We start from the raw sequence: 13,373 nt of genomic DNA, 5'->3' as shown, positions 1-13,373 counted from the left end.
TAGCTTCTGTTTATTTAGGTTAAATGGTTAAGTATCAGTTACCGCTGCTGGGTCTGTGTCAGGTAAGAGAATATATACTGTGTTAGAATTTCTTAACGTTAGTGTGATCTGAAATGGGAATGTCTCTTGTCTGCATGCCGGGCTTGTATCCCGTGCATTACAACTGCATTTAACCTGCTCTTTTCCTTTCCCTTCTGTCTCGGCATGCTTGCTTTCTCTTCCTGGACATCAGGAGCAAAAGCGTATAGATGGCACAACCCGGGAGGTGAAAAAGGTTAGGAAGGCCAGAAACAGGCGCCAGGAGTGGAGTATGATGGCATATGACAAAGAGCTTAGACCCGACAACAGGCTGTCTCAGAGTGTGTACCACGGAGCGTCTTCCGAGGGATCCCTGTCCCCAGACACTAGGTGTGTGTGCGTGTGTTGTAGCAAAGCCTCCGCGTAGTACTTGGTTTTATTATATGTTGGAAACACACCAGTGGCTTTGGTGTTTATATGGCCCACGATATGTTTCAAAAACTTTCCTTAAAAATTGATGATACATATTTTTTGATTCTGAAATAATACTTGAAAGCGGTTTCATTTTACATTGGGTTACTTTGTATGATTTTCCATCGCTCTGACTCAAGTTTTTTGTTCCACTAACCTAGATGTAGTGTTTTTAACATTGATGCTAAATTTGGGCTCAGTAACTACCAGTGGCTTACATTTTTATCTTAATAATCATTTAATCCTTTCTCTCCCTCTTTAGCTTAGAGTGTTGAATTTGCTTTGCCACTTGATAAACTAAAAATAATTAGCAGGTGGTAATTGATGTGCCTAAGATGGAACTTTATTATTCTTTTTGGAAACCTTTTCTAAGAGTGATGAGCAAAAGAGATAGTTATTTCTTCCATTTACTAATCTTATGTGTTCTAATTTCAGGAGAAGAATTCTGTTGGAGTTACTTTAAGAATTTGTAAGCATTTAAGTAAAAATATTTCTTGCAGGTGTGAATGATGTGGTCACTAAGTCACATGTGTTGCAAAAGGGACTCATGGAACGACATAGACTCACTAGTCAGTTTGTACTTCTAGACTAGACAGTTTAATTTCCTGTCTCTGCTTGTGTAAGGTCGTGGTCTTCTACTGGCCAGAAGCTTCAGAGTCTTCCGTCAGCATTTCAGAATTTGAATAGAGAATTCTTACGTGACTCAAGAATGTTTCAAAAACAGCAACAACCTGGACCTTATGTTATATCTGTGTCCTTTTTTCTTAATTTTTATCTCTATAACCTCAGTGTCTAACACAGACTCTGCACACAGAAGATATTTCATATTTGGTAGTTACCGTGCCCAAAACAATCCCTACCCCAGAAGGGCTGTCAGTCATTGGTTGGCTATGCTAAGAGGCAAGTTCTAGGCAGTTCTTCTGTATAAGCTGTTATCTGTTCAGTACTAGGGAATTATTGGAGCTGCATCAGAGTGTTCACCTCAAGTGTGAATCTCTATGTCCTTTCATTTCCATAGAAAATAATAATGATGATTCAGGTTTGCTCACAGGTCTTGGGGTGAGGAGGGGTACTTGAATATGATAGATAGCCCCCAGGGTGTTTTTTGGTTTTTTTTTTCCCCCAACTAATTTGATTGTGATTATTTACTCATGTAAAACTTATACTTTATTTTATAATACTCCATATATATTCTTATTTAAGTAGGTACAGATGGAAAAATGATTTTTTTTTTAATCCCACAGTTGAATGATTGCTATTCATTCTAGCATCTGAGATTCAGTTTTTCCGTGTTGGGTATAAAATTGATGATTACTGAGATTATTTGGTATTCTGCCTTTGTATTTATGTTGTTTAGATAAATATTCATTTCTCTTATTTTTCAGAATGTAAATCCTATTTCCTGCGGCCTCTTACTATCTGCGTGTACCAGATAATAGATTGTACTTGGATCCTATCCCTTAATTTAGAATCTTTTATTTTTTATTTTACTGAAGTATATCACTTTTTTCTTATTATAAAACAAGTTGAACTTCTTATATTTGGAAATGACAGAGAAAAATTATCCATAATCCTATCATCCAGAGAAACCACTGGTTTGCATTTTAGCGTATTTCTTTCTTTGGTCGTTTTTCTATACATATATGTGGTTTTCTTTTACAAAATTGACATCATGCTCTGTTTTCTATCTTTTGACTTTTGTTATTTCATATTTATGTTTTAAGTGTTGTTTAGAAACATGGTTTTTAATGGATGTATAGGGGACAACAGTTAAATTTAAACATCAGATTTCATGGCATGTGTATGATCTGTTCATGTAAGTAATCTGTTTTAACCCAATCCACGTAAACTAACCATAGAATTTTGCTTTCTCTGTAGATCAGGAATGGTTTGATTGTAAGCGTAAATTTAGGATGAGAATGGACATGCTTCCCTCCTGCCCTCTCTCACCATTATCAGGCGGTGTGAGACCTCCAGCCCAATGTCCTTGTACTCATGTCCTCCTTTCCTGCGCCCCGTGCTACAGCTGTCCGACTGCCCACCTGTCCACCCACAAGAAGACCCCAGGGGAGTCTTTGGGTTCTCCCACTGAGTCTCCTCCTTTTTCCACGCGGTCTTCACTCTTACCAGTTCTCTTTTCTGTGACAGATAATTAGTGCCGATCATGACGCTTCAGCATCATCCCACTCATCTCCATGTTGGTACAGCATCTTCTGTGGCTGATTGCTAACTTCCTGTGGGGGTCTCTGTCCCCCAGCAGGCCCCCTACTCTCCACCTCTCCTCCAGCCCGCTGGTGCCCCCCTCACCGAGCAGCCCCTCTCGAGCCCACCCTTCCCCAGAGCCCTGCCCTCTAGAACTCTCCCGCTGCAGTTCTGGTCCTCAGCTGCTCACTGCCTGCTCCTTACTCCCTCCTCCATCTGGTCTTCCCCTTTCTCTGGCTCCGTTGGGGCTCTGTCACAAAGCCACTTTATGAAGGTAGCACTCTGAATCATGCCACAGTGTTTACAATTTCTGGCTCCTCTTCTCATCAGAAGCACTCTGTGTTTTCCTAGATAACTTTATTTCCTTGAGAAAGTTGTACACACAATCTGTGACATAGGCACGCACACAGAGTCAAGCACACGTCACCAGTGACTCCAGAGTTTTAGGTATTTATGTTTTTAAAATGTGCTAAATCTAAAGCCAGGTCAGGTTCTTCTCCCATTAACATTTTTTAAATGTTAAATATTTTTAACCCCCTTGCATAGTTTGCATAGTTCAGAAGACATGCTCCTATGCATGCTGTAATCTAGAATTTATACTGCGGTTAAGGAAGGAAAAGTGGGTTGCCAATTATTATTACACTGCAATCAGGGAAGAAACAAAGCAAAACAAAGCAGCCTTTTGTCGTTTAGGATGGTTTTCTCTGCTGTGTGATGCTCCAGTTAGGGAAGCTGCTGTCTGAGTTTCAAAGATAGAAACTCGGTTAGTGTCTTCCCCGCCCCACCCTCTACATCCCCAATGTGTGTTTGCCTGTTTCCTCCAGAGAGAGAGACACAAGCTGACCCCTCACAGAAGCCAGCAAATACATGTGAGAAGAGTAAGGACAAGAAGAGAGGAATGGGAGAGAAGGAAAATGGGCATTGAGTTCATGAGTGACGCCAAGGAGCTGGTGCAGGCAGGGGGCGCCACCGAGGACACGGTGCCCAGAGGGTTCGTCATGTTGCTCTCCCGGACCCCGGCCTCAGCTTGCCTGCCCTGCTTTGGCTGCCCTGACAGGTCGCACAGCCCCTTTTCTGATCCCATGCGTCCCGGAGCTGGCCTGTAGCCCGGGCCGGGGACACGCCGCTGTCCTTACTAATGCCTGTGGCCTGTGTGGCCGCCACCCTCACGAGGCCGCGCTCCCTCCAGGGGGGGCCCCCCCGGCATCCCGGCACCCGCAACTTTCCAGGCTCTGCTCATCTAATACCACATCTCCATTCCTTCCAGAGTTTCACGCTCCGCCGTCAAAGAAAAGAAGTCCTTTCCATACTGCACCGCATTCTTTCTCTTTTGGCTAAATACAGTCCTTCTGTTTAAGAAAACTACAACCCACTGAATTGCATTCTTGATTTCTTTTGCTCTTCTTACTGTTCATATTTATCCAGTTCACCTGCCATTTTATAATTTCTAATTATATGCTGTCAGTTCCGTTGCCACTGAAATCCTGTCTCAGGTGCTGTTTTTTAATTAAATGGAATTTGTCTTGTAGCCTTCTCTCTTAGAAAAAAAGCACGCTGAAATATTGCGGAAACGGGGCTCTGCTGTTTCCTGCTTGCTGATCTGTCTGACTTAGTCACTTCAACGCTGTGACTCTGAAGCCATGTAACACTGGGGCTTGCTGCTAAAGTAGTCATTATGTTGTTGCTTGGAAGCTCTCATGGGGCTGGACCTAGTCTATAGTAAAGAAAATCAGTGTGTGATTTCTGTACATGGGCAAAGTTATCATTCAAATAATATGCTTATGCCTGCTGGAGGGGAATCTTTTTAACTGAATTTTGGTTTCTCCCACCCCTCTTTCCTGCACGTCAGGTCACACGCATCGGATGTTACAGATTACTCTTACCCGGCAACTCCCAACCACTCTCTGCACCCGCAGCCCGTGACCCCTTCTTACGCAGCCGGGGATGCGCCACCGCACGGGCCAGCAGCCCAGGCCCCCGAGCATGAGTACCGACCCCCCTCCGCCTCGGCAAGGCACATGGCCCTAAACAGACCCCAGCAGCCGCCGCCGCCACCCCCACCGCAGGCCGCAGAGGGGTCCCAGGCCTCCGCCCCCATGGCGCCAGCAGACTACGGGTAACTCAGGACTCCTGTCTTCTACCTCTGCTTGCTATCATGTTGGGGTTTGCTATGTGTGGTCTAAAAATGTTAACTGAATAATCATACCTTAGGGGACAGATGCGGCCAAGGATGACTGGATGTAGATACTACCAGTATGACCAATTCTGTGTTAAAATATTCAGTGTCACACTGCTCCCCTTTTTATTACAGACAGATCTCAGGTTTGTATCTGTATTCATGTATACAAACTCCCTTCATACGTACTTTTAGGTGTGTTTGAATGCATTGCTAAGCCAAGGCATTGAGAAAGGATGAAACGCTGATTTTGTGAACCTGTCCCAAACTCTCAAGCCTCTGTCTATGTTCCGGGTGAACCACTGAGAGGTCCTATCACAAGTGAGGGAACTATCCAGGGCAGCCACCCCTTGACCCCCTGCTTGTACTTGACCATATAGTTCCCTTTCTTGATCTCTTGGTGCCCAGATGTCCTTCTACCCCCAGGTCCGGTCCTTTTGTTTTCTGTCACTTGGGTAAAATCTAAACACCTCCTAAAGAAAGACTCTCATGCTCAAGTGTTTAGTAATGTAAGCACCCACCTTTATTTTGTTAGGCTGTCTTTTGTCCTCTCTTTTCTGGCTTAACCGTAATCTTTAAAGAGTTAGCCTCTTGGAGACAGTGCCCGGGAAAGTTGAATGTGTGTGTTTACATTAGCATGTGTGTTCTTCAGTCCACAGCAGCGTATATCACCTTCTAAATGTACGTCCCTCCACTTTCAGAGATTCTCTTCCATTGCTTCTCTTTAAGGGTCCCCAGAGTGTGTTTGAGGCTCTAACTAAAGGTCTGGCAAAGAGAGGGTCTGTGGTCCACTTGTCCAGTTGTTTTGGAAAACCCTTTTCTAAGTAGGATTCAGTGGACTTCTTAGGTGTAGGACTTTTCAAAGATTTTGATATTTTAATGGCCACTGTGGGCTTGAGGAATTTCCATGGGGATGAGATACAAAATACAGAATTTTCCAAATCTGACTGACCACAGAACCCTTTTAAGACAAGTTTGTGAGCCACCCACCTTTGAGATGCCCAGTATGAAGGATAGATTTGAATTGCTCTTCATAACCTTTGTAGTCAACTGTTTTATTCTAACCTTCCACAGAAAGTTACTTTTTAAAAAAGATTTATTTATTTGAGAGAGCGCAAGCGGGAGGTGGGGGATGGGCAGAGGGAGGAGAGAGAGAATCCTAAGCGGACTCCACACTGAGCACGGAGCCCCACGTGGGGGCTTGATCTCAGGACCTTTGAGATCATGACCTGAGCCAAAATCAAGAGTGGGACGCTTAACCAACTGAGCCACCCAGGTGCCCCAAAAGTTACTTTTAGAGTGGTTTTCTTTCTGGTTCATTTGAGTAGATGAATTTCATCATAGTGAATAATGTAGACCTGTAAGAACGACTGACCCGAAGTGTGGATATTTGCATCCTGCAGTGTTCTGAGTTCAGAGGACAATATATATTGTGTTTGGGGGAGGCCCCTGAATAAGCCATGCTCGACTCACAGAGGATGGGACTCTGTTGCTGCTTTAGTGACTCTGTGTATTTCATCTCTTTATTAGGATGCTGCCAGCACAGATAATTGAGTATTACAACCCCTCAGGACCTCCTCCTCCTCCACCAGCCCCCATGATTCCTTCAGCACAAACTGCTTTCGTCAGCCCCCTGCAGATCCCCATGCAGCCCCCGTTCCCTGCCTCCGCGGGCTCCTCCTATCCGGCTCCTCCTCACCCTCCCACCGCTGGGCTCGTGGTCACAGCGCCGCCACCTCCGGGCCCACCGCCTCCTCCACCGGGCCCCCCTGGCGCAGGCTCTTCTCGCTCGTCCTCCCCAATGCATGGCCCCCCTGCAGCTGAGGCAAAGCGCCTAGAGACGGCACAGCCACCCATAAGTGATGCTCGAAGCGATCTTCTTGCTGCCATTCGAATGGGTAAGTGAGCGTCTCAAACACAGTGTTCCTTTTAGAAAGAGACTTCTTTATGGCTCTAACCAGCTACAGCCTAGTCTTCTTCAAATGACTGCTCTTTCCGCTCTTTCCACTGAACTGTTTTTTAGAATAGGGTTAAAGGACACTTGTTTGATTTTGTTTTTTTAACAGGAGACCTGTTTTTGCCAGTGCAAGATAAATACACAATAATAGAGTATCGAGGGGATTCAGGAAAGCTGTACTTGACTAGAAATAGATAATAAAAATGATCATTGATTAATTGGATCTTTTCTCTGCATCTACTCTAAGGGTAAATGTATAAATGAAAGAAAGTGAACTCGTATCAGTGATTGAGTTATTTTTAAAAAGCTGAGCTATGTCCTAGACTTTCCATATTTTTAGCTTGATGTGCTAAGCCAGTAAGTTTTTCAACATTTATTTAGCAGCAAGATTCTTTTGTCGGATAAAAGTCCTACACTGAACCCCAGAACATGAGACATACAGAAATAGAGCCTCTCTGGTCAAATCAGGATGGAGGAGCCCAGACGCTCACCCGTTTTGGCATCCCCTCAGCACCACACACTAACCATCTGTTCCACCCCATTTATTCTCAGCCCCAAGCCCACAGCCCAGGCCGGTTGAGGGTCACTGACAGGGTGTGCGGATGTCCTAGGAGCTCCTTATTCAGTGGGGAGTTGCACCATCTCTTGGTCACAGGCTCGTTGTTTCCATCTAGAAGGGATAGAGAAAGGCATCACTGACGTCCTTCCCAGGACGGCTGGGACATTACTGCCTCTGCTTTTTGCTTGAGTGCCCACAAATCAGACCCGAGTGTGGCACACAAGCCCAGCCTTCTCGTAGGTCTTCAGCGTCATTGACACACTTGGATTTTGTCAAGAAAAGAAGTCCCAGAACTATGCGACCTCATTGATAAATTTAGGGTCATAGTAGGACAGTGTTTTTGTTTTTGGATACCTGTGAGCCCCTTCCAATAAGAGTGATCATGTAATCAGGATCTAATCATGAGGAAACAGGAAGCCCGCATCAAGGGACAGTCTACAAAGGAGCTACCTCTGTTCTTCAAAAATGTCAAGGTCAGAAAACACAAAGACTGAAGAACTGCCCAGGTTAAGGGACATTAATGAAAGATGACAACCAATGTAATGGGTGTTCCCATGTTGGATCCTAGGCCTGGTGGAAAACTTTCTGCTGCTAAGTCTACTGGCAAAATTTAAATAAAATTTGTAGAATAGATGATAGTATTGTATCTGTGCTAATAGTCTGATATTTTTTTAAAGGTTTATTTATTTATTTGAGAGAGTGAGAAAGAGAGAGTACATGAGAGGGGGGAAGGTTAGAGGGAGAAGCAGACTCCCCACTGAGCAGAGAGCCCGATGTGGGACTCGATCCCTGGACTCCAGGATCATGACCCGAGCCGAAGGCAGTTGCTTAACCATTTTGATCATTGTTTTTTAGGAATTACACAGGAAGTATTTTAGGGGCAAAGGAACATTATATGCTACTTATTCTCAGGTGGTCCAGAAAAAAGTGTGTGTGTATTAGCAAGAATGATAGAGAAAGGTTGCTAAAACGAAGTGGTCAAATGTTACCAGTTGGGGAATCTGGGTTTAGGTTTTATGGGGATGTTTTTCTACTAGTCTTTCTTTTGTGGGGGGAGGGTCGGAGGGAGAGGGAGAAAAGGAATCTTAAGCAGGCTCTGCGCCCAGCATAGAGCCTGAATCATGGAACCCTGAGATCATGACTTGAGCCAAAATCAAGTTGGATGCTTAACCGACTGCACCACCCAGGCGCCCCATTTTTCTACTAGTCTTACAGGGACTCCATAAAATCTGAAATTGTTTCAAAGGAAAAAATTAAAGAATTAACTTTAAATCATCTTTGTTACCTACTGTTACTTAATAAGAAAGTAGACCATTCTATTTTATATTAATTTTTAGCAATAGTTGATGAAACAAAGATCTCCGTTTCCTCCCTGAACTGGCCAAAAGCTATTAGCGTAAAATGCTGCTTTCCAAGCCTTTGGATTACAGCAGTGTCCAGGATATGTTCATGATAGAAGTGTTCCATGTTTGTATGGTCCAATAAGGTAGCCACTAGGCACAATAAATTTACCTTACTAGCCACATGTGGCTACCATAATGGAAGGTGCAGCTCCAGAATTTTCTTTCATGATGTTCATGTGCACTGGAATTCTAAGTTTTTTTTTTTATTTCAACACATTACTACAAACAGTGTTACAACTTTGAGTACGTTTTTGTTTTTGTTTTTGTTTTTTTTGGTCACAAAACTTCCATTTCCCAAGCTTTTCTCATCTCAGGTTTCCAAAACTTTTTACCTTTGGTGTCAGCGGGGTGGGAGAAGGTAAATAGACTTATTAGTTTGTTTTCCCTAATTTGGAGCAAGTAGAGGGATTCTAATTCTCCTCTTTGGGTTGTGTCCCCAGGGATTCAGTTGAAAAAGGTGCAAGAACAGCGTGAGCAAGAGGCCAAGCGCGAGCCAGTCGGGAATGACGTGGCCACGATCCTGTCCAGACGCATCGCCGTGGAGTACAGCGATTCTGACGACGACTCGGAGTTTGATGAGAACGACTGGTCCGACTGAGGCGGCGCGCATGCGCAGCAAGGCGGCACGCTGCTGAGCCCGGCGGCCACCGCGAGACCGTGTGTCGGAAATGTCTTGAAAATTTTAAGTGGTCTCAGCACCCACATAGTGGTATTATAATCCTGTAGCTTAGCACCTTTTGTATTAATAATGTGATATTGCTTTTGCACATCCAAAAATTCTGGGTTTTTTCAGTATTTACTGTGTAATACTTAAGTGCCACTAAACATAGCAAATTGTGCTGCACATGAGGAAATATGCTGTAACTATCGCATTGTCCTGAAAACAGCCTCTTGCTTACTTTTTCTTGGCCATGAAAGTACTTAGTGCGGTTTGGGTTTCCTCTTCTTGATCACTATAATTCTGCAGACTTGCTGTGTGTTTGTGAAGCTGCCTGGTGTTAGGTCTTTGCAAGATTTATGACCGTGTGTCAGAGTGATGTCTTCCAATCAGTAAGTGGACCGTTTCACCCTTTTTTGTTTGTTTCAAATGTGTTTCCGAAGAAGTTGGTTCCAGAGGGAAAGATTTAACAGAGTCAAGCGTTGCTGCTTTCCGTTTCTTGGCTCGGTCGCCTCTGTGTGAATCGGAACGCTCTGTGAGATGATTTGGTTTCCTTTGCACGCTCTTGTGAAATGTGAAATTGGAAGGATCCTTTCCAGGCAGGATTCCCTGCGGGCACTCACTTGGTCGATGCTTGTTGATGATTTCTGTTGAGAAGTTCCAGCCGCTGCGCAGTCATGAAAATGAACAGGGTTCTTTTTCCTTGGCGGTGGGGGGAGGGATCGGGGCGGACACTGGGAACACCTGGCAGCCCCTAGAGCCCCCGGGGCCAGCCGCCACACGGACACGGCAGGCGAGGGTCCGCCCGGTGCAGAGGAACGCGCCCCCCCCCCCCCCCCCCCCCGCCTTTCCCCGGAGCCGCGTCCTAAGTGAGGCCGGTGGAGTTCCTGGCTCCCCGATGGAGTTCCTGGCTCCCCGGTGTGCTTCAGAGAGTGCTTCCCCATGGCACCTCGCTCCACTTGGTCTGGATTTTAAAGCTTAGATTTTAGGTGAAAGTAGATGCTGACAGCTATTCGCTTTTCCTGGTGCTGTGGCCAGATTAGGGATCCATCACCCAAGTAGGGCCTTGGCCCTACTCCTAGAAGCACACGGTTCTCTTTTCTCATGTTGTCCTCAGCACATTAAATTTTAAAAAAAGTACCTCAGATTAGATTAGACGTGTAGCTGTTCCAGATCACTTTCCTTTCACCTTAGCCCTAACTGCCGTTCTTTCCACATGGCCATTCGAGAGACCCCCCGGGGTTTATTATCTTGGTGAGAGCAGAGCCCTGGAAAATAGGATGGCAGCTTTGCTCTTGTAATCTTGGGTGAAGGGTAACTGCTTGTTCAGAATCAAGAAACGCCCCCAGGCTTCGATTATAGATACGACTTCACAAATATACTAAAATACTTCAATTACTAGGGATTCTTACCTACGTACAGCCTTTCAAACGGATGGCGGTTATTTGTGACTGTCTGTCATGATGAAGGAGTCTTTAGCTCAAGACAGACTTGTCTGGTTCATGGTAGTCATCTAAACAGGACCATGACCAATGGATTTTTGTTAATGAGTCCTCCTGAGGACTTCAGCGGCGCCCCCAAACCACGTCTGTGTGTCCCCAAGTGGACATTGATTCAGCTTGTGGGCGGTCATCATTGGGCTTTAGTCATGTAGATTTTGAAACTCTGAAAAGCCTAGTGTCTGCATCCCCTTCCGGAGACCATGCTTCTTCTATCCAGGTTACCTGAGGCTTTTCAGCTGTACTAGCCATTTGGGCACATGCTTCTCGAGTTTCTGTTTCTTGGAGCTAGTCACTATAATTTTATTGAATATAAGTGGTAGTTATTAATGGACTTTTACATTTCTTTCTTTGATTTCTCCCCCCCTTTTTTTCCAGCATAAAGGCCTACTGTTTTGGCATTATTCTTGGGACTTCTACCATTTGTAGTCTGATTTTATCTTTATTACAGTATTTTGTTTTTTTGGTTCCTTTTCTGTTAGGAATTACTTGTATAATTCTAGAACTTCTATTTGGTAACGCTTCTTTGTTTTTTATGTCCCTTCTGTTCTCAGGATGAAGAGAACACATAAAGCTACTATCCATGTCAGGATTTCTTCTCTTTATATCTTATTACAATAAAATTACTGGCACTTTATCCATAAATATTCATAAGCCTATTATTAGTTGTCTTCCTGTGGTTTAATCAACAAGTTATTTTCGACTTGATTTTCCGACTAGTGAAAACCTTTTGCCCTAATGTGTTGCATAGCCTTTAAAAGAATGGAAAATGACTAAAATTCAATTTAGATTATTTTTGCAGTATATTTCTCAGCAACTCTGATTTATTCTAAAATTAAATCCAGACTTTTTCTAATGTGCTATTACATGAAAAGGAAAAAGTGAATATTTTGAATTTTCAGTTTTCATTTTCAAGAACTATTTACCAAAATGAATGGAGAAAAACGTTTAAAAGCATATTTCATATCTATGGATTTTACATTTTTCAAGTAGTAGTTACAATATTGTAAGGTTATTTTAAATTGTCCTCAGCTTTTCCCCCCATGTGTATTTTAGATTAATTTCTTACAAGTTTTTTTCTCATATCATAGATTAGGCAAGGGGATGAGAAGGTTACTCGGTACCACACATTAGCTTACACAAACATACGTGGTTGGTTTTCCATTGTTAACCCCAAACCATGAGATTTGGTACACTTACGTTTTTCTTTAGTGAAAGTATATGGTTAGAAAATTAACATTTTCACTTCAGTAAATTTTAGAATATCAAAATCTTTTCTGAACACCAAGTGGCTAGGTTGTGAAAGTTTTGTAATAATTTGCAACTGGGATACATGATACATTTTAATCCATTAAAGACTAGTGGGAATGTATCAGCCAGAGTAGCAAGTAATTTTTGTTTATAAATCAGAGTATCTGTCACCTTGCAGTATTACCAATGCTGTTGTAAATTGAATTTAAAGTGGTATTAAAAAACAAAAAACACACCTCCTGTTAAACAATTTTTATCTGTTTGTATATCTTACTATAGATTATGTACAAGTAACATCTAAATAAAATTACACTTTTAACCCTAAAAGGTTTTGCTCATTGATAATGGTGTTGTGTGTTTAACCTTTTTTGGAGGGGAGAAGTTGGGGGTTGGGTGGAGTTTTTAATTAGCATTTTCATTATGAGATAGCAAAAGATACCACTCTGATTTCCATTTAAATTTCTGCGTAAGTTTTGCATATCCAAGAGTTCAGATTGGATTCTGGGAGTGACTCGGGAAGCACTGGCATAATTAGAAAAAGCCTTTCTGGGAGCAGGAAGCCACATGCTCAGATGAGGTGTCTTGGCCACATCTAGTCTCAGTGATGAATACTCTGTACCATTTATTGCTTATGGGATGCTTTCATTCAGTCCTTACAATAACCCTTTAAAATGGGCATTCTCTCCATTTTATATATGAGCCAACTAGCATGAAGTTAAGTTGCTGGTCAAGGGCCTTGGTTGACATCGAACTCACTCTGGGGCGAGCATGCACCTGGGGGACAATGGGAACTGAGTCGGGAAGGTAAGCGTGGCCACGTTTGGGAAAGCTGGCTGGAATGAGCTTCCGGAACAGCTGCCTCTGAGTTGCCCGTGCCCGCTGTGTCCACCTCCCACAACACGCGTTTCCCAGAGTTCTAGCTGGGTCTCCCCGCAGCCTCCCCTCCGGACAGCGTGTTTCGTGAATACCGTCTGCATCTTTGTATCTGGAGAGCACATGGCCAAACTGGTAGACGGTGAGCAGCCCCTTGTTGAATGACTAGGTGAATGGATGGATGTCAGAGTTACTTTTTTACCAAAAAATGAATTGTGTGCAACTTAAAAAAAAAATGAAATATTTTACCCTGTAACCTGTATTCCCCCTTATTATATACTTGTCATTTGATGAATAGGTCCCACT

General features: G+C 43.5%; 1 protein-coding gene across 2 annotated transcripts in view; it reads left to right on the top strand.

Annotated features, from left to right (window-relative positions):
* WASF3 (WASP family member 3) overlaps positions 1–12,523 on the top strand; it is a 133,257-nt gene extending 120,734 nt beyond the window's left edge. Inside the window, exons 7-10 of one of the 2 annotated variants that reach the window (XM_027590820.2) lie at positions 3,516–3,682; positions 4,541–4,807; positions 6,398–6,765; positions 9,227–12,523. In XM_027590820.2, the coding sequence (XP_027446621.1) occupies positions 3,516–3,682; positions 4,541–4,807; positions 6,398–6,765; positions 9,227–9,384 (960 nt within the window). In that variant the 3' untranslated portion in view covers positions 9,385–12,523. Of the gene's footprint in view, positions 1–232; positions 409–3,515; positions 3,683–4,540; positions 4,808–6,397; positions 6,766–9,226 lie in introns of both variants that reach the window. The other variant, XM_027590819.2, reaches the window with a different exon arrangement.
* The last annotated feature ends 850 nt before the right edge of the window (positions 12,524–13,373 follow it).

This window comes from Zalophus californianus, chromosome 3 (assembly GCF_009762305.2).
Source record: "Zalophus californianus isolate mZalCal1 chromosome 3, mZalCal1.pri.v2, whole genome shotgun sequence".
In the NCBI taxonomy this organism is placed as follows: Eukaryota; Metazoa; Chordata; class Mammalia; order Carnivora; family Otariidae; genus Zalophus; species Zalophus californianus.
This window is presented reverse-complemented; position numbering and strand designations above follow the sequence as displayed.